Here is a 21,158-nt window from a genome sequence, read left to right on the forward strand (position 1 = left end):
GCATGAATGGCTTTAGAAGTCTCCTAACTCACTCACCTTCTAGGTGCTCTCCCTAAAGAGAAAAGATAGCGTTCCTGAACCAAATCACAGGCCTCTCCCTAGCCAAGCCAGAAACTTACTGCACACTGATGAGGGGCATACACTCCAAAACAGCTGTCTGTGTATGGATTCTGGCTTGGCTTTCAATTCCCAGTCATTGTTACAAGGCTTGTATAAAGAGTCTAACATTGACTTGCAGTAATGCTGCCTTCCAATAGGTGGTGTTGCAGAGGTATTTCTCCATCTTCCTTGTTTACATAGCAGAACTATGAATGATTGTCATGTAGGGGTCTGGTGGATGTATTGGTTTTACATGAGCAATGATGATAAATTATTCTGATACTTTGTACCTGTTATATGTTAGATTCTGGTCACCTCCAGTAAGTCGCCTCCGGATTCCGCAGCATTCATATCCATTTTACTTATGGAGAGATTAGAGGCAAATAACATAAAGGTCACCGTACATGGGATAACTGTCGGGCGCATAAGAGGAGCAATAGTCAATCAGAGAATGGAGGCGATTGCATTGGAGATATCTTCAGGCCGTCAGGTGGCTAGAATATGCTAATGCCTTAAATAGTGGGTTCCTGCATAGTATTCTAGTCCTGGATGCAGAAGACTGGCTGACCCATGCTCTCATTCATGGCATTTGCTAATGGCCTACTGTGTGTGCCGACACAGCTGGCATTGTGGTTTCACCCCTAAAGAGTGCCGTGCCATCCACCTGTGAGACAGCCCAAGTTTCACTAATAAGAGTCTGCCCGGGTAGAGTGATTACTAGCCAAATGTTTGCTGTGCAAGCCAAATAACTGCCACTTGCCATACACTGCTGCCACCAACTAGAGACCTCCTTATTGCCAAGTGCAAAGACTGTTTATAGTTCCTGTTAAAGTTTTACAGTAAAGACATTTCATCCATCACTATGTGGGTCTATATGTTTGCCCACCTCAGGCCACAAAATACAAGCAGCAACCAGTATAACCCCGTGAAGTGGGATATGCCTGGAGGTGCCGTGAGCAGACCAGTTGTGATAGAGACCGCTGATTCAGTTCCCCATAGCCCAGTCAGTGAACCTAAGCTCAGCTTACAGGCACTTGGTACGGTCCTGTAGTGGAGTCAGGTCTTACAGCTCCATTACGAATTTCTCATGTGGGGTTGTTGCACCACCTTGGGGTTAAACCTGACATTGCATGGTTCACAGTGGTTTCTAAGTTTTAGTCAAAAAGTTATTTAGTTGTAGAATGAAAAAAAAAATTAAAAAACACACAACCCTAATTCTAGAAAAGTTGGCACGCTGCATAAAATGTAAAGGAATGTAAAGAAAAAAATAATGCAAAGATTTGGAAATCTCATAGAACCATTTTTTATTCACAATAAACATATCAAAAAAGTTGAAATGAGACATTTTTCCATTTAATTTACAAAGATAAACTCATTTAGAAATTAAAGGCAGCAACACATCTCAAAAATGTTGGGACACGGTTAACAAAAGGCCGGAAAAGTAAATGGTACTATTAAAAAACAGCTGAAGGGTCAATTTTGTACTAAGTCACATGACTGTATATAAAAAGAGCACGTTAGAGAGGCAGAGTCTCTCAGGAGCAAAGATAGTCAGATGGTCATTTAAAATTGACGGAGGCAAAATGGAAAATTGTCCTATGGTCAGATTAATCAAAATTTGAAATCCTTGTTGGTAACCATGAATGCTGTGTCCTACAAAAGGGTATGGGGTTGCATTAGTGCCTATGGCAGGGGCAGCTCACACATCTTGGCACTATCAATGCTGTGCAATATATGGAGGTTTTAGAACAATATATGCTCCCATCCGGACAATGTCTCTTTCAGCAAAGGTCTTGTATATTTCAGCAAGACAATGCTAAATCACATACGGCATCCATCACAACAGCATGGCTCTGCAGAAGAGTCTAGGTGATGAAGTGGCCACCTGCAATCGAGGCCTTTCACCTATAGAAAACACTCTCACTCTCCCCCCCTTGCCCCCCCCCCCCCCCCCGGCATTTGCTCAGACGAGTATGCAGTCACTTGAGAAGAGCGATGCTCGCTCGAGTAACTGCCTTAACCGAGCGTGCTCGCTCATCTCTACTCCCTGCTTGTTCACAGTCTCTACATGCTGTGGTCTGGAGATCACAAGTTTTTTTTTCTATACATTGCATTATAGTACAGAACACTAGAAAAACTAGCATAGAAAAAAAAATTGTGCAAGTGCCACTTATGCAAAAATTTTATGGCTTTCCTGCCATCCACACTAGCCTTAACACTTTCGTGAAAGTTGACAGATTTATGTATAATTTATGTCAGAAAATGGAGTAAATCATGACAGAAATGTATGCCAGGTCAGACCTGTTGTATGGAGGGGCACTAAGTTGCCGGGATGCTATTCTTCATGCATCAGATGCATTGTATGCTGGGGAAAATTATACCGCGAGCAGCGTTGGAAACACTGATATTCGTAAATTTCCCCTTATATCACTAACGATGCATAACAGCATGCTGACACATACCAAGCAATGGGTATAGGTGAAAAGTAAGCTACCACAAACTGGAAACAAAAAGGAAACCAGCAGAATTATACGGCTACATGCCCAAGTAATGGATTTTCCAAAGCAAAATATCCACTTTTCGACCCACATCAAAATCTGTGCCAAAATCCACATGTAATGCAGGGATTTTGACCAGGTTTTCACTCCCTATTTGAAGAGGTGAAACCGGCAGCATGGACCCTGTTCACACTGATTTTTTTGTATATGGATTCTGACACGGTTTCCACTCCAAAATACGTATTAGCTTCCGCATCAATTTAGCCACCCGTAGAAGTCTATGGAAAGCTACATTGTAGCTCTTATTTCACTGATTTTTCAGTTTGCGGATTTGAAATTTACAAATGTGGAAAAAAAACGACTGAGCTATCAATTTTCGACGTGGATGGCGTTCGCAAATCACATTGGGTGCCTGAATGAGGACGTGCTCCACTGAATGGGGCTAAAATCCGAGGCAGAAATATGAGGCTCAACCTTGGATTTCTGACACAGATTCTGATACGGATTTTACCTGTGTGAATGACGCATAAATTAACACACAGTACTGTGGATTTAAAATCCGCACCATAGGTTTCTTTAGAACTTCTTCAGACGAACATATGCGCAACTACGTTCACCTCAGCGCAACGCATTTGTGCACTGAACGAGCCTGGCTTGTGCGCGTGTCTGTGCATAGTACTGTACTTTTTTGCGCATGCAGGACATATTCATACATGCGCATGCCCCCCCCCCTCCTCCCGCCACACACACAGATTTGAAAGGCTATTTAGCCTAATGAGGTCCAGATGTGTTCTATTTTTTCATGGACTTGTGCAGCATATTGCAGATTTACGCATCTCCCATAGACATCTATGGGGACCTTTGCTGCATGAATACGCAGAAAGATAAAGCAGGTCTTGTTTTTTCAGGCACAACCGAAATGCATGCAAAAAAAACAAAAACAAAACGTTTATATGAAAAAACGCATTGACATCAATGGGTTCAATTCTGTGCATATCGAGTGCGTATATTTTGCGTGCACAAAAGCAGGTTTGTCTAAAGAACCCTTAGGGCGGCTTCACACGAGCTTATGTGCAAAAATGCTTTTTCCTGCACAACGTTTTTGCGCATGAACAAGGGTGTTATTTGCGCATATTACTGTACTTTTTGCGCACGTGGGGCCAGTTCACACTCGCGCATGACGCACCCTTTACGTGTATTTAATGGCTATCCAAGCGTAATAAGGTCCAGATGTGTTCTTTTCCCCTCGTTTTGCACAATGTCACCCCCCTCCCCTTGCATAATTGCACCTCCCATAGACTTCTAAGGAACTTTGCTGCGCAAAATGCAAGAAGATAAAGCAGGTCCTACTTTTTACTGCGTGCGCAAAATACGGTAATGAGAACGAATCCATTGAAATAAATAGGTTCTATTCTCAGAGTTTAGCAGGCGCAGATTTTGCATGCACAAATACCCGCGGCAAACACGACCATGTGAAGAAGCCCTTAGGCCTCATGTCCACGGGGAAAATCAGGCTTGCTGTGGATTCTTCGTGCAGAATCCCGCAGCGGGTTCCTCCTTTCCCGCGGACATGAGGCCTAAAAAGAAGATTTACTTACCTGTCCGGACGCTGCAGATCTTCCCTCCGTCGCGGCCAGATCTTCTTTGCTTCTGCCTGGTGGGCGTGCATGCGCCGTGCACTTTATTTTTTTTTTTTTAAACTCCTGCTCTCCCATGCTGGAGAGCAGGAATTCACCTGCGGGTGTGCCGCGGATCCGGGCGGCTTCCATAGTCTTCAATACCCGTTTCCCCGAAAATAAGACGCGTCTTATATTAATTTTTGCTCCCAAATATGTGATACGTCTTATTTTCAGGGGGTGTCTTATTTCGCCGCGGCAAATCCATCTGTGGCCCCTAATCCCTCAATTGGCCAGCTTTGTGGACGAAATTTCTCAGAAATCTCGTCCACATGGGACAGCAAATCTGTCACGGCAAATCTGGGAGAAGCCGGTGTTGTGGTGCGGATTCACCGGCCACAGAAACGGAAAAGCGTGCAGCCAGGTCGCTTCAAAACAAGCGGCTGAGTGCCGTGGGTTTTGAAGCAGCGCTTTCCCCGCGGAAATCTCGCTGTTTATCGCTGTGGCCAAACTGCGACATTTCCGCTGGAAATACGCTCTGTGAGAACCCAGCCTTAAGAATCACACACAGGTTGCCTGACTCACACACTGGGCCATAAAAAATAAGGGCTGTAAAGTAACGTACCTGTCTGCAGACAGAAGGTCCTGGACCACTTGTAAGCAGGGATGGTATTGCAGCTTCCGGCCACCAGGGGGAGCTCATCACAGCAGACATGTACAGCATGAAAAGAACGTACAGTATGGACTTTTCCAGCCAGCAAGGGGAGCTCACAACAGCACACTCGTACAGCACAGCAGGGACAGGATAACAGCAGACTGTCTGCAGATCTACCTATACATCTGGAGGTAGGAGACAACGGGGATGGTAGCAGGGGACTGGCCTCTCGACTTGCCTGCACACTTTACTATGCCTTACTATCGGGGGGGGGGGGGTGCCTTATATTTGGGACTTCTGCAAATTTCAGGGGGTGTCTTATTTTCAGGGGGTGCCTTATTTTTGGGGAAACGCGGTAGAAGCCTGCGGGAGCCGTCCCTGCGTGAGACCCGCACTAAAAATGGAGCATGCTGCTGGTGTTTTTCTGCACGCGCAATCCGCACCTCAAGGGAAAATGACATCCGCAGGTATTTAACTACCAGCGTGTGTCCAATGCATCTCTACGGGGCGCGGATCACGCGTGCGGGACACCCGCTGCGGATCTGTCCCCGTGGACATGAGGCCTTACTCTGCAGATTTTTCTGCAGGGTGTGGCTGAGATTCAAGAAATGCTGGCACTGTTGATTGCTGCATATTTTCTGTAATTCTGCTGAGGCAAATCTGCACCATTTCTGCCACGTGTGAACATACACTGAATGTTCGTATGAAGAAATGCCCGAGCATTGGCCATTGTTTGTGCCCCATTCTGTCTTTAGTAATTTAATTTGGGCCGATCCCTAAGTTGGTGCAATGCGCGGACACTTCTACAATATCCTTCCACTTCACATGAAGGTCTAGATTCTATCAGCAATTCCAGAGGAAGTCGTCAGCGTTGACGTTTAAAGGCTTCAGTGGAAACTCATTTACTGAAGGCCGGAGGAGACGCTTTCATGTGGATGATGGAGATGATCTGGATGTACTCGACACGCTTCTTATTTACCAGGCAATTAATGACGGACTGAAGAATTAACATAATTACAAATCTGTATCTGGAAGATAAGAACAAGTTAATGGAGGGATTTATGTAGGAGATGAATGCTCACTACGTATATCATAATATATGTGACCCAGAAGTATAGCCAGGCATCAGGGGCCCCTGCAGCCTCGGAGACATAATGAGAGTACACATATCACTCGGGCTGACGTATACTTATAGGGTCTGATGGAAGTACTCACTTTCCTTGGTGGTTTTCCTGTTTTGTTGTATTACAAACTGGAACCAAAATAGATTTTTGTGGGGTTAGTACTATTTGATTTACACAACATGCCGACCACTTTGAAGGTGCAAAATACATCAATAATGAAGAAAAAAACTGAGAATTTTAATGTGCGCAATTATTCTCCCCTTGAATAAATTCACAAGGTTCAGTGTAATCGAAACGCGTTCTCCATTCATCCGGATGTAACCGCACAATCGTTTAATAAAGCACGAAAATATCTCCGTGTTTCCAGACTTTTCGTACTTCTGTACAAACAGGCCACTAGGAGTGGTGAAGGCCGTGGATACATTCCTGCAAACATGAAGAGCATGCTATATCTGCAGAGAGTGAGGTTTTTTTCTTATTTGATGTGAATAAGGCCTTTGTTCAAAAAGGTTTAACTTTTTTACATGTATAGCTGCCTGGACACTATTTAAATTGACTTTTTAAATTAACTGTTAGCAGGGCTTAATTTTGGAGTAGGGCTTATATTTCAAGCATCCTCAAAAAGCCTGAAAAATCATTTTGCATCCTCAAAAAATTCTGGAAAATCATGCTATGTCTTATTTTGAGGGTATGTCTTACTTTCAGGGAAACAGGGTATGTGTTGGGGTGTCTGTTACATGTTCTTTGGCGAACTCCAAACATGTTTTCTTAAATTTTTCTTTAAGCGGGTAACATCGTAGGTTAAGCTGAATGAAGACAATTTCCATTAAGTTCAGTATGTTTTATCCTCCCCATTGTTGATCCAGACGAAGGCAAAAAACACCAATGAGGCAGAAGCCAATTAGCCCATTCGGGGGAAAATTCCTTCCCAACTCCATAATGCCAGTCAGAATAATCCCTGGATCAACGTTTGATAGTTCCTACCTGAATGTAAGACCCAGATCAACAACTCCGCTGGTCACCTAATGTCTATATCCTGTAATATCATAGCACTCTAGATAGACATCTAGTCCCCTCTTATACTCCTCTATCGATTTTGCCATCACCATGTCCTCAGGCAGAGAGTTCCACAGTCTCACCTCTCTTACAGTAAACCACCCTCTTCTCTGTTGGTGATCAGAGATGAGCGAGGGTACTCGTTAAGGACAGATACTCGAGCGAGTATTGTCCTTTTTCGAGTACCTGCCTGCTCGCCCGCAAAGATTTGAGCGCCGGCGGGGGGCGGCAAGAGATCTTTACGGGTGAGCAGGCAGGTACTCGAAAAGGAGGATGATACTCGCTTGAGTATCTGTCCTTAACGAGTACCCTCGCTCATCTCTATTAGTGATGAAACCTCCTTTTTATAGATGTAGCGGATGCCCTCTTGTTACAGTCGCAGTCCTGGGTATAAACAGATCATGGGAGAGATCCTTGTATTGTCCCCTCATGTATTTATACATAGTTATTGGATTGTCCCTTAACCGTCTTTTTTCCAGGGTAAATAATCCAAGTTTTGATACCCTCTCTGGGTATTCCAGTCCTCCCATTCCATTTATTATTTAGTTGCCCTTCTTTGAACCCCCTCAAGCACTGTAACATCTTTCCGGAGCACTGGTGTCCAGAACTGTACACAGTATTCCATGTGAGGCCTGACGAGTGCCTTATATAATGGAAGGATAATGTTCTCGTCCTTCGCCCCTATACCTCTTTTAATGCACCCCAAGACTTCATTTACTTTGGCAGCTGCTGACTGGCATTGATTACTCCAGTTAAGTCTACAGTCCACTAGTACCCCCAGGTCTTTTCCCATCTCACTTTTCCGTAGCCGTACCCCATTTAGTGTATACTGGTGACATCCGTTTCTCCTACCGTTTCACTTTACAATTATGAACACTGAACTTCATTTGCCATTTTTCTGCCCAAGCCCCCAGCTTATCTAGGTCCATTTGCAGCCACATATTGTCCTCCATTGTACTTATTATCTTGTATCATTTTGTATCATCTGCAAATATTGATATTTTACTGTGCAGCCCCTCTATCAGGTCGTTGATAAATATATTGAACAGAACCCTGCTAGCAACAGTGGCCCAATCAGAGTACCAACCATTCATTACCACCCTCTGTTTTCTGTCTCTGAGCCAGTTCTTTACCTAGATACACACGTTTTCGCCTAGACTGAGCTGTCTCATTTTATACATAAACCTATTATGTGGCACGGGTAGAAATTGCGGATTCCGAGAGCGGAAGGAAAAACCCATCATGCTCTAATTTACCATGGATTCCATGTGTATGAGCTCTAGTGATCTCTATAGAGGTGTTTGAAATACAGTGCATACGCAATTACATTTTGTATGGACGCGGATTGGTATGCAGGGTCAGTCACAGGGTTGGGCTATGGTATTTCAGGTGGTTGGAAGGTTTCTGGCAGCTTTGCTATTTCTTCAATCCTGTGAGGTTTCAACATGTTTCTGTGCAGGATCCGAGGGCAGGCACTGAGACTGTCAGCTTGCACTTTTGTACACACAGGGCCGTAGGCCATGGTTGTTTCATAACTCTATAAGGTTCTTCTTCCCACCAAGCACTCAGCTTCCCTTTTGGTATTTTCTCTTTAGCACGAGGTCACCAGATTGTAGTAGAGGTGTCTCTTGGACAGGGATTTTTGCAGCATGTGTTTTCTCTTGTAGACACTGACCTAATAGTCTGAAGTCAGGTGCTAATTAGAGATGAGCGAACATACTCGGTAAGGGCGATTTCGCAATCGAGCACCGCGATTTTCGAGTACTTCACTACTCGGGTGAAAAGTACTCGGGTGCGCTGTGGGGCAGGGGGTTGCAGAGGGGAGTGGGGGGTAGCAGTGGGGAACAGGGTGGAGACCTCTCTCTCTCCCTCTCCCCCCCACTCCCCGCTGCAACCCCCCGCTCACCCACAGCTCACCCGAGTACTTTTCACCCGAGTAGTGAAGTACTCGAAAATCGCGGTGCTCGATTGCGAAATCGCCCTTACCGAGTACGTTCGCTCATCTCTAGTGCTAATGTTTATGTACCCAGGAGGTCAGGAGGTGATAGACCACTCAGTGATGTTTTCAAGTTGGTGCAGATTCAATTACACAATCTCTCTGCCAGCCCACCCAAAGAGCAGGAGAGAAGGGGTGCCCATGGTGGAATAGACTCGGTTGTTGTAGGTCCAAATGAGCTCAGGTAGAAATTTGGCATCTCTAGTTTTCTTGTCACTTTATAGAGTACGTAACATCAGCAGAAAAGTCTAGTCCAAACCCTAAACATGCTCCATTGCCCCGGGGATGAGGTGGAGTCGTACGGGACTTCTCGATTCAATAAAATTTGTGTAGCTACTCCATGACCTTCTCTTAGAAGCAAGCCCCTTGATCCAAATTGTATACGCTTGTGCAGAGATTCAGCGGTTTGATATCCAGTGGTAATCACTACTGTAAACTTTGAAAAGTGATCAGCCGCAACTATACAGTATTGGTGGCAGTTAACTGACTGCCCGACGAGTTTAAAGTCTATCATCAGAACTTCAAGGAGTTTTTTAGTCTGTATAGATTGGACTCTTGGTCAGGTCTCATAGTTGACATTCTCTGCAGACCTCTTCCACAGTTCTCTCCAGATGCAAACCCTATACAAATAGTTGTAGCCACTGGAATGTCCTAGTGGCTCCGAAGTAGGCTCCTTGCTCATGGGCCTCTTGAGCGACATCCTTCACTAATTTTCCTGGGATCGGCTTCCTGTAGAAAGCTATACTTTTTAGTACAAAACATTGGGGCACATTTATGAAGGGTTTTATGACCGTTTCTGGGGTAAAATAGTTGCAATGTTTTGAGCAAACATGTGTTTGCGCAGAAATGTACAACTTTTCTCCTTTCCACGCTGTCATCGAGGTAGATAAGAGTGAGTTCGAAGTGAAAATCTCTAAGCCACTCAAAAGGTACTGGGCCCGTTGGTCAGGCTGAATGGCATATGGTTAAACTCATACAGTCCCATCAGTAGACTAAATGCTGTCTTTGCTTTGTCTATTTCTGCAACTCGCACATGCCAATATCCAAAGGCTAGATCAAGGGTCGAGAAATGCAGTGCTTTCCCCAAGGCAAAGAGGGAAAGAATCTTGGATGGTACAGGCGTTGAGTTTGCGGTAGTCTACACTAAACCAGATGCTTCCGTCCTTCTTTACAAGTACCACTGAGGTGCTGGCTGCTCTGAATAACTCCAACAGTCAGTTTCTGGGTTAACAGGGTCTTTAATTCTTGATACAACTTTGGTACCTTTCTTGTATGAGCAACATATCTCCAGTTGGTATTTTGTGCTGGATAGCATTTGTGCACCCCCAAATCTTTGGCATAATTGGGCAAATTGATATTGCCACATTAAGTTTTCAATAGCCTTAGGCCGCCTGTACATTAACTAATATTTTCTATGGAGTCTGCAGCAGGTGTCTGCACCTAATAACATCCATACCATACTATAGGAAATCGATTCGTCCTGCACACTTGTGAAAACCAGTTTCGGTTTTCGTGAGCATAGGAAAAAAATTGCAGCATGCTCCAATTTTGCGCAGATGGCTTCCATTGAAGTCAATGAAAGCGGTCTGACTAGCAGCCCGTCCACGATTACCAGTGTGGATTCTGCATGATTGCCTAGTTATGGTGCAGGAATAATAAATGTTTGATACAAAAAAATCTGTACTGTGCACATCGGATCGCCATGACCATGAAACGGAAAAGAGACCGATACACGCGGACGCTGGCTGCTATCTGGATCGGATTTCACTATGGCCTGCAGAATCCAGCTCTGCCATGTGTAGGCGGCCTTAGGCCGGGCTCTTGAGCCCAAAGATTACCACGCATTGTGCGTGTTATGTACACGCGTGTGATGTGCATGAATTCGCAGGCAATTAAATACATTGTCTTTTGCTGTTTTGCTCGAATGCAAAAAAAGAACGCAGCATATTCTATTTTGTCGGATATTACGTTCAAGGAGAGCCCATTGTTCCCTATGGGCGAGTATTTAACGCCCCCCATATGCAATTACATTACATATGGGTGGCGTATATACATGGCCATTGCCAAAAAAAACAGGAAGACTGCATGACAGCGTGTGCAAGATACATGTGCAGTACAATATCGCTGCTATACATGGCGATAGGCCAGCTCACCACTGGCTCCACAGCGGTAACAGAGTATGGCCATGTGAGCCCAGCCTTAATCTGTTCAGCACTGAATTAAGTCAAATCAGCCCCCATTGGTTGCGGGATAATAATACCTTTCTTAATCCCAACTTCATCCAGGTGATGCCCAAGACGGGAACTGGAAAGGATTTTCTGCTGTCAACTTGATCATTGTTTCCCTTTCAGGTTTGACCAGAGCCTGGAAGTTTCAGTTGAAAAAGGCTTCCAGCATCGTTGCCTTTCCTTCAAAGTTGTCCCGAATCATCAGACATCTAGCAACGAGGTTCAGAGGATTAGTTTGTGGGTTCTCTCCACACCCACCCCACAGAATGCCCCACTGCTGAAGGGTTCATTAGTTTAACGGCTATCGCCTAACTTCAGCACTCTTTCTCCACAATGCCAGCACTGGAACCCTCTTCGATCAACTTTCTGGCCTGCTTCCCAGGGTGGAGGATATTTAGGCTTTTCACAGCAGAGAGTGATCTTCACAGATATGGAGATGCTTCACAATGGGGTCTCTCGGATAGAGTTTGCCCCAGTCAGTTGTCTCATTCTCTCGGCTTGCACTCCTCTTCACTATTATATATTCAAGGACGTACCTTGATCTCACAGGACTTTAGTTTGGAGCTTGTTAAATCAAGATTTTACCACTTTGTGAAGCAGTCATCGTGGAACCTCAGCAGGTGATTGATGAAAGAGTATATTTTACAATGTAGGCCTGTGTGTTTGACTGTGAGAGGGAGCTTCACGATGTTTGTGTGAATGTAGATGATGTGATATCATATAAGACCGATATATCACTGGTAGGCAAGATGACCGGACTCACGGATTTTGGCCATGTAATGCGAACACAGTCGCTAGAAAAATCTATAATGCTTGGACAGATCAGTGACAAAAGAAGACCTGACCGCCAAAGGACATAATGGCTGATACCGGCATGGATATCACACAACTGGAAGAAGCAGTGCAAAACCGAAAAACATGGAGGGACGGAACGACTAAACGGCTAACAACAACAGATGATGTGAGGCATGAAGTTCATTGTACAAGGTGGCCATGGAAAATAACTATGGTACCACATTCTTATGAAAGCTGTCTAAAAGAAATTCTTCGTTGCCCATAGCAACCAATCACAGTGCAGCTTTCATTTTACTTCAGTAGTGTAAGAAGTGAAAGCTTCACTGTGATTGGTTGCTGCGGGTAACCAAGACAGGCTTGCTTTTAGACAGGTTTCATAAGAATGTGGTGCCGGGCTATGTTTCCATGGCCCACCCTGTAGATGCTATGGTAATAATGAAGTGCTGTGGAATATGTTGACGCTATATAAATGAAGGTTATTAGTATTACTGTGTTGTGGTCTTTTTTGCGTGTATTTTAACTCCTTAGTGACGGAGCTTTTTTGCTTTTTTCTATTTTTGTTTTTTCCTCCCCCCTTTTAAAAAAATCGTAACTCCTTTATTTATACATCGACGTCGCTGTATGAGGGCTTGTTTTGTGGAGGATGAGTTGTATTTTTGAATGGTATTATTTATTGTACCATATAATCTACTAAAAACTTGAAAAAAAATTCTAAGTGGAGAGAAATTGAAAAAAAAAAGACATTTTGCCATCTTTCGGTGCGTCCTGTTTCTACGGCGCACAAACTGCAACAAAAATGACATGATAACTTTATTCTATGGGTCAATACGATTACTAGGATACCAAACTTGTATCGTTTTTTTTTGCTGTACTACTTGTATTTTTTTTTTAAGATATTGAATTTTTTAAAATTATTTTCTGTCTCTATTTTCTGGACATAATAACTTTTTTATTTTTTTGGCGACATAGTTGTGTGAGGGCTCATTTAGTGCGGTATATCCTGACATTTCCGTTGGTACCATTTTTGTATACAAACGACTTTTTGATCGCTTTTTATTACATTTTATCTTGGAGACAGGGTGACCAAAAAAACGCATTTCTGGCATTCTTTTTTTTTTTCGGACGACGATCACTGTGTGGGGTAAATAATGCATTATTTTGCTAGATCGGACTTTTACGGACGCAGCAATACCAAATACATATTTTTGCTTCATTATTTAGATTCTTTTATTGCAAATATGGCAAAAGAGTTTTTTTTTTAACTTTTATTCCTTTTTTTTTTCCTTTTATAATTAGTAAAACTTTTTTTTTTTTACACTTTCTTTCAGTCCCCAGGGGGGGACTACAACCAGCAATGCTTTGATCGCTCCTGCAGTATGACGTAATGCTTTAGCATTACATCATACTGCTTTTTGACAGGCAGTCTATCAAGCCACCCCACGGGGATGGCTTGATAGGCAGTCTCCTAAGGTAGTCCTGGGGCCTTTCAGAGGTTGCCATGACACCTGCATGGCTCCCCCGATCTCACCGTGGCGGGACTGTACGGGACCCCCGAACATTGCTTGGGAGATTTAAATGCCGCTGTCAGAATTGACAGCGGCATTTAAAGGGTTAATTGCTGCGATTGGCCACGCGGCCGATTGCAGCTATTGCCCGCGGGTGTCAGCTGTAATAAACAGCTGACGCCCGCACTGTATGGAGGGAGATAGTGGCGCTATCTCCCTCCATACACGTCCTGCAATGGCAGTACATAAAAACACTATTTGGGCGTCACTAAGGGGTTAATGGCTTTGCAGTATACAGTGTTTAATACTGTACATATCACAATGTCTTCTGGAGGATGGATGATCACTATCTGGGGAGTACCAGGGATATAACCAGTATCAGTTGAGATTGTAGCTTCTACTTTACCTACATGGTTGACATGGCTTACACCCCATATCCTTGGAGCATGGAGTGATACATTGCATGTGAGATAGGCAACCGTGTTTGCTGGCGTGTTGTGCCGTATCTCTCTTGCGCAAGTACACAATGACATGCGTACTTGCTGCATGCCACCAATCCCCATACACTATCTTGACATGTATGCATGTGTAATATGCGCCAAGATAGTGCATGCCGAGATTTTTTTGCAAGCGCATTTCATGCGGCTTGTGTGAGCGGCACCATTAAAGCTTATGGGAGATTGCTACTGCCTATTCCATGTGCAAATCTTCACGGGTAATACTCAGTGAGCATACGGTTGGCTAGAGAGATTAGATACTGACCTGCAGGGGTCACAGCTGATGGGAGTGATACATTGTGTGTGAGACAAGGAGATTAGAAGGTGAGCTGCTTCCTTCAAGGGTGAGGGGAGTGATACATTGTATGTCATATTAGGATGGGTTTGGGAACAGGGATGATGTGAGGATTACATTATGTAGGACAAGATTATTCTGTCACTTCCTAAATTTAAAGATGATGAGAGAGATACTCCGTGAGATTAGACTGCAAGCTCTTGGGATCAGTTATCACTATACAGCTGTTCCTTGGGATAGAGCTGTCTCTCTCTGCCAGTCAGATCTGGTGCTCTGGCATCTTCCCTGCCCCCTCCCAGTGTAAATGATACCAGGCTCATTAATTAATGATCCCCCGGGATGCATCAGGCTGTGCAGCTGTGACGGGCGCTGGCAGAGGCTGCACACACCGGACACCGGGCTGCCAGCATCAGTCACCGGCTGCTGCAGGGAGGAAGATGGCGAGGAGCTGGGAGCTGAGGATCCTGCTGCCACCTGTGCTGTATATCCTGTCCGTGAGATGTGCACAGGGTCAGATGGTGGAGGTGAGATATGCTGCGGCATACAGAGCATTATATACATTGTAGCGAACAACATTGTTACAAGTTTTGTTTTGTGTTTTTATAACAAACTTTCAGGAAGAGAATTTGCATAATGATGCTGATACATTGGTCAGGATGGGTCTAGTCTCGCCTTAGGGAGACTTATAAGGCCATGCATGCTCCTCTGGGAAATGTATGCAAATTGGAAGATGGAACATTGTGACACCCTGCGCTGCACATGGATCAGAGCTGTATACCCTCTACATTACATTCATGATACAGTATATACTGTACCTTCTTCTCATTACTCTCTTACAAGAATAATCTACTGTAATGCACTTTTCTCACACAGGGGACTCAGTGCAAGTCATAGATTTCGGAGAAACCCTTACACTTCTCACTCATATTTCCAGGCAGTAATCTCTCCAAATGACAGACTCTGCATTGCATTTTAGTCTTCTTTTGCTTTGTACTATTGTATTATACATGGGTTATTCTATAGGCTTTTCTATATGAGCAGCAGCAATTCTTTATAGTCATTTGGATTCTTCTTGCTGACATAATGGACTGTGGTTGTTGCATTTCCTTAAGAGGCGTAAAGGGGCTTTGCTGCAATATCATTTACCTTATCCTGGGGCTCTAACTGCTGGAATCCCCACTGATCCTGGAATGGGGTGCCTGGTGTTATAGTCCCTGGGGTATGGGGTGAGCAGTGCAGAACACACATAAACCGGTAATTCTGAAGTTTCCAAAGCGACGCTGGATACACGGCTGTGTCTTCTATGGGTATGCTCACTGCTGTTCTTAGGAGGAGGTGAAGAATTGATGGAAATGGAATATGCAATGAATAAGGATACATGCACACAAGTATTTTCAAAGTTGTGCCCGAGATAGGACATGCTGCGATTTTTTAATTTTTTTTTATATTTCTCTGACAATTCATTCTAGTAAAAAAAAGCCTAAATTAATGGGTCCTTATTCCATCCCATTTTTAGACCGTATTGTACCATATGCACGTACCCTTTGGAAAAACCTCTAAGACAATTTAAGTTCTCTGCTCATAAGGGCTCCTTCACATGACCGTATACATATATACGTCCGCCTGTACGCACTGTATATTAGCATGAATGAAATTTTTGAGCCGATCAAGCCCTGATCTTAATTGGCATATTTCAAGCCATTCACAAGGGGCACTGCTGCGTGAATGTAAAAAAAACATGCTGGAGCGATGGAAACCAACGATCGTTAGAAATGCTCGGAATGTCAATTAATGCCTAATTAGGGCGAGAGGTGTTTTTTCCCCCCAGCATTGTACACAGGGTAACCCCTTTCCCCTTCCAGCTGCCATAGAAGTCTATAGGAGTTTTCTGCGTATTACAGTGAAACATAGGGAAAGACGTATCTTTTAGTCCGCCACACAAAATATACGCCCGAAAAAATTGCGTAGGTCTTATTTTTACTCGCGCGAATATTTGCACAGAAAAAAAAAAATCATTGGTCTGAATGAAGCCATAGACATCCAAGGCATCTGAATAAGCCCTAAAATCTGTGCCTGCTCTGGGGGACGCTGCGTGGTCATTACCCAAACAGGACAAATGTGGGATGTGCAGAAAATGAGGCGGAGCCATCAGTGCAATTCTGGCAGCGTTAGGTATGAACAAGCTATTGGTGAAGCTGCTGCGACACTTCTTCTTACACATACGACTTATTTAGGCTTCTCTCGCACACGCCTTTTATGGTGAGGTTTTGTTTTTGCTTATCAATTCACACCAGGGGCGTAACTATAGAGGGTGCAGGGGATGCGGTTGCACCCGGGCCCAGGAGTCTTGGGGGGCCCATAAGGCCTCTCTTCTCCATATAGGAAGCCCAGAACTATGAATAAAGCATTATAGTTGGGGGCCCCGTTCCAGATTTTGCATTGGGGCCCAGGAGCTTCAAGTTACGCCTCTGATTCACACATTTTCTTCATGCGACTGTTCTGGCAGGTTCTTCCTAGCAAGAAGTCTATGCGAAACACCAAAAAACAAGCCAAAATTACAGTCTGATGCAAGTGCGAAAAAAACAAAACACCACAGAGTCAAAAAAATACATCAAAAGAAAGAAAACCGCAACTACAAAGTAGCATTGGTAGTATTAGGTGTCATATGTTCCTATTGACCTACAGCTAACATCTGGCCGCAGTGGGTTTTTGCTGCAAAAAAATGCCAGGATAAACAAAAAAAAACAAATGCTGTCTGAGACCACAAACCACCATTAGCCTACGAGCTCCGGGGCGCCCCGCCTACGAGCTCCGGGGGGCCTCGCCTACGAGCTCCGGGGCGCCTCGCCTACGAGCTCCGGGGCGCCTCGCCTACGAGCTCCGGGGCGCCCCGCCTACGAGCTCCGGGGCGCCCCGCCTACGAGCTCCGGGGCGCCTCGCCTACGAGCTCCGGGGCGCCCCGCCTACGAGCTCCGGGGCGCCCCGCCTACGAGCTCCGGGGCGCCCCGCCTACGAGCTCCGGGGCGCCCCGCCTACGAGCTCCGGGGCGCCCCGCCTTCGAGCTCCGGGGCGCCCCGCCTTCGAGCTCCGGGGCGCCCCGCCTTCGAGCTCCGGGGCGCCCCGCCTTCGAGCTCCGGGGCGCCTCGCCTTCGAGCTCCGGGGCGCCTCGCCTTCCATCCCCGGGGCGCCTCGCCTTCCATCCCCGGAGCGCCTCGCCTTCCATCCCCGGAGCGCCTCGCCTTCCATCCCCGGAGTGCCTCGCCTTCCATCCCCGGAGCGCCTCGCCTTCGAGCTCCCGGGCACAAGGCTTTACCATGTTCGTCATCGCCTTAATAATAGTCCCCACGATATTCCTAAATCACAACAACTGTTAAACTCATCAGTATGAGCACAATTATCACAATCACAATATTCATAGACTTTGGGGGAATCTATTAAGACACCTGTACTAGATTTCAGCTTAAAAAAAGTCACACATTTTGGTACACGCCATATTTGTACACAGGCTTGCAACTTTTTAGTTTGTTTTCATGCTCTCGCCACTTTTCTAAAAAATGGGTGGTTCTTATCAGGAGGGAGTGTGGCTTCTCATAGGCTGACAGAATTCCCTTAAATTATGCCAGAAACTGGCATGAATTGTAAAACAAATCAACCCAAGTTTATAACTGGCATAGATTAGCGTTTCTAACACACCGACAGGGAAAAGATGCGCCAAATGTATTAAGAGGTGCGCACCTCCTAATCAGGGTGTGTTCACATGGCAGTATTTATTTAGAGGCAAAGATCATATGGAAAGATCTGCGGTGAAGTCTCCCGGGGGAACATAAGGGTATTTTACCAAGGTTCATTTTAAATTAAGACCGCTACATGGAACACTGGTCTAAGGAAATTATCCTCCTTCTGTTTCAATTCATCACCATGTACAAGTGCTCTGCTTGCTGTCAGTGAATGAGAACACTTTCTTTTTACATTCCGGGGTAGTAAACAGAGTAGTGTCTGGACTAGATACAATTGTATCAACTTCTCAACTGGGAGCAGGACTAGCTACATGCAGGTTTATTGTCTTTATGCAAAAATTCTCATTTGGAGACAGCAAGCAGAGATCTTGAAAAAAATGAAGGATTGAAACACAAAGTCTGTTAGAGTATAGACAACAACTAAGGAGCTTTTTACCCATTCATTCAAGTAATCAATCAATTGTGCGAAAACGAATGATCGTTCAGTGTAAACAGGGCCAACAATTGAGCGATGAACGATAATTAGTTTGCTTATTATTCATTGTATGCAAATATAAAAGGAGTTTGTTTGATAGTCGTTGCATGTAAAAGGCGATTGCTCAGTCGCTCACAAACCATTCCCAGGTACTTCCAGACTCGCCTGACAGACCAACGATGGACTGAATGGCGAAAAAAAATGATAAAAAAGTTTTGAACGATTATCTGCACATATAAATGGACTCTGAAAGCAACGACTCATTCGCTCGTTCAAACAATTAATGGCTCCCTGCAAAAGCAGCCTAAGTGACAACCCAGTGGGGACTGCACTGGCGGCTATACTTATTGTTTTGGGTTTTAGGTTTTACAAGGACGGGATCTTTTTAGTAGAACTTTAATCCTTTTGTTTGGCAGCCAGAACCCCCCTGCCCCCCCAAAATCTTGTAGTCAGCTTATAATGGGAGCATCATCCTGTGTCATTCCGGTTTCATCTTCTAGAATCCTCCTCAGCAGCAGGGTCATCAGTGGAGGGTGAGTCTAGCGTGACGGCTTGGATCCATCGCCAGCTCTGTGCTGTCAGCCATTGCCAGGATTATTTCCCAGCAGTGGCGGACACATAATGGGGGGGGGGGGGGGGGGGGGGGGGTCCGGATTCTGGAAAATTAACCACCTAAAAGGGTTCTTGTTATCTCAGTCAGTCATAGCTGAAATGAGATACCCATCCGTATGCCACCTACAGCAGTGGCCGGGATTACAGAAAGAGCCAAGCTTGCTGTGATATACTGTGTCCAGAACTTCTATTCACTTCTATGGAAGTTATGGAAACAGCGAAGAAGAGTAAGCTCAGCTGTTCCTGTAATCCCGGCCACCGGAGGCCACGGCGCACAGACGGGTATCTCATCTTGGCCATGACTGACTGAGATAGGAAGGAGCCTTTAACTCCGTTATATAATGCTTACTAATTATACATATGACAGGGGAGTTGCCACTGTTGTGGGGCCACTGTGACTGGCATAGGGACACTGTAATGAGAGTACTATGGCTATCACGGTTATGGTGAAAATTATGGGGGCACCACGGCTGGCACTGTTATCGGGTAGTGTAATTAGTATAAGGTCACTGTTATGAGGGCATTCTGCACGTCATTGTTATGGGGTAACTTGCTATCACTGTTATAAGCCAGCTGCACACAGGCGGATTAGCATTGCGGAATCCGGAGTGGTCGTCTGCCTCCAAATTCTGCAGCAAATGCCGCCCATAACATACTATGGCAAAACGAAGTTTCCTCTACACAAGCGGAAATCGATTGCGATTTTCCACTCACGGAGAAGACATTGCAGCATACCCCCGCGACCCTTCTATGATTGCGGAAAGGTCACGGGATCCGTGTCATCGCCTAGTGACGGTGCAGCATAATCTGTACTGCGCATGCGCGCTGGCCGACATGCGCAGTGCAGCTTATGAAGACTTCAGACAGGTATGGGGGGGGGGGGGGTAACAGGGTTGGATTCCGCTGTGGGATTCTGCATGCGGAACCTGACCTGGCCATGTGCCGGTGGCCATAAGAGCACTGTGGCTATCAATGTTATGGGGAGACTGTGGCTATACTGTAACTGTTTGGGAGTAATTGTTGGAATCCCATTTGGGCTGCCTGCACGCGGCTGAGTCAACCCTTCGCCCGGCCGGTGACCCCCGCGTATCTGTCTGCAGTCTTCATGATTTGTGCGGCGGATGTGTTGGCTGGCGCACATGCGCAGTACGGTAGGCAATGACGTGGATCCCGCAACCTTTCCGCAATGATGTTTGCGGAAGGGTTGCTGGGAGGACGGCTTCCATTGTTCTTTTTTCTGCGTGTTTGTACGCAAAAAAGTCCGTGTGAATCCAGCCATGGGCCTGTGTCACACGAACATATTTGCACCATGTACTGCACAGGCAATACGCAGTGAATAGAACCCATTGATTTCAATGAGTTCGTTCACATGGGCGTATTTTGTGCGCGCCATTCCCTTGCGCAAAAAGATAGGCAGCAAATTCTAATTGCCTTCGCATTTGCGACTAATTAAGCTAATTAGCCATGACAATAAGTACTGTAGCAGGGAGAGCAAAAACGTCAATACGCAATGTGCAAAAACGCAGAACAGATGGGAACGCAAATACACATCCGCTCGTGTGACACCGGCCTTAGAATGAGGGATTTGGTGAAATCTCTTCAGTTTGGGTCCACATACGGATGTATTAGACGCCTCTGATCTGCAGTGATGTCACCAACCTGTGATGTCACCGACCTGTGAGCCCCATCATTGGAGCGCAGTACATGCAGTGAGCTGTCGCCGTATCCCTGCCTATGTGCCGCACTGTCCTTGACTCTGTCATAAGCCTCTCCCATAATGCACTGATTTCAGGAAATCCAATTATCCTCATATTTCTACAATTATGGGAACATTGAAAATGATGTCTCTTGTGAAATAAACCAATCAGTTCAATCTGTGAGCTGGACAATGACTTGCATCTGAGGGGACCTCGGCCGGTCTCTGCTTCTGAAGGCAGGAAGGGATTGAGGGGGATGATTTGGCCTCTTTA

At 45.3% G+C, this 21,158-nt stretch overlaps 2 protein-coding genes across 3 annotated transcripts in view; one reads left to right on the forward strand and one right to left on the reverse strand.

Annotated features, from left to right (window-relative positions):
* The window catches only part of ALS2CL (ALS2 C-terminal like), a 703,387-nt gene that overhangs the window by 85,869 nt on the left and 596,360 nt on the right, over positions 1–21,158 (reverse strand). The window lies entirely within an intron of this gene.
* TMIE (transmembrane inner ear) overlaps positions 14,803–21,158 on the forward strand; it is a 70,785-nt gene continuing 64,429 nt past the window's right edge. For both annotated transcript variants that reach the window (XM_066585165.1, XM_066585166.1), the window contains exon 1: positions 14,803–14,888. In XM_066585165.1, the coding sequence (XP_066441262.1) occupies positions 14,880–14,888 (9 nt within the window). In that variant the 5' untranslated portion in view covers positions 14,803–14,879. The remainder of the gene's footprint in view (positions 14,889–21,158) is intronic.

This window comes from Eleutherodactylus coqui, chromosome 12 (genome assembly GCF_035609145.1).
Source record: "Eleutherodactylus coqui strain aEleCoq1 chromosome 12, aEleCoq1.hap1, whole genome shotgun sequence".
NCBI classification, from domain to species: domain Eukaryota; kingdom Metazoa; phylum Chordata; class Amphibia; order Anura; family Eleutherodactylidae; genus Eleutherodactylus; species Eleutherodactylus coqui.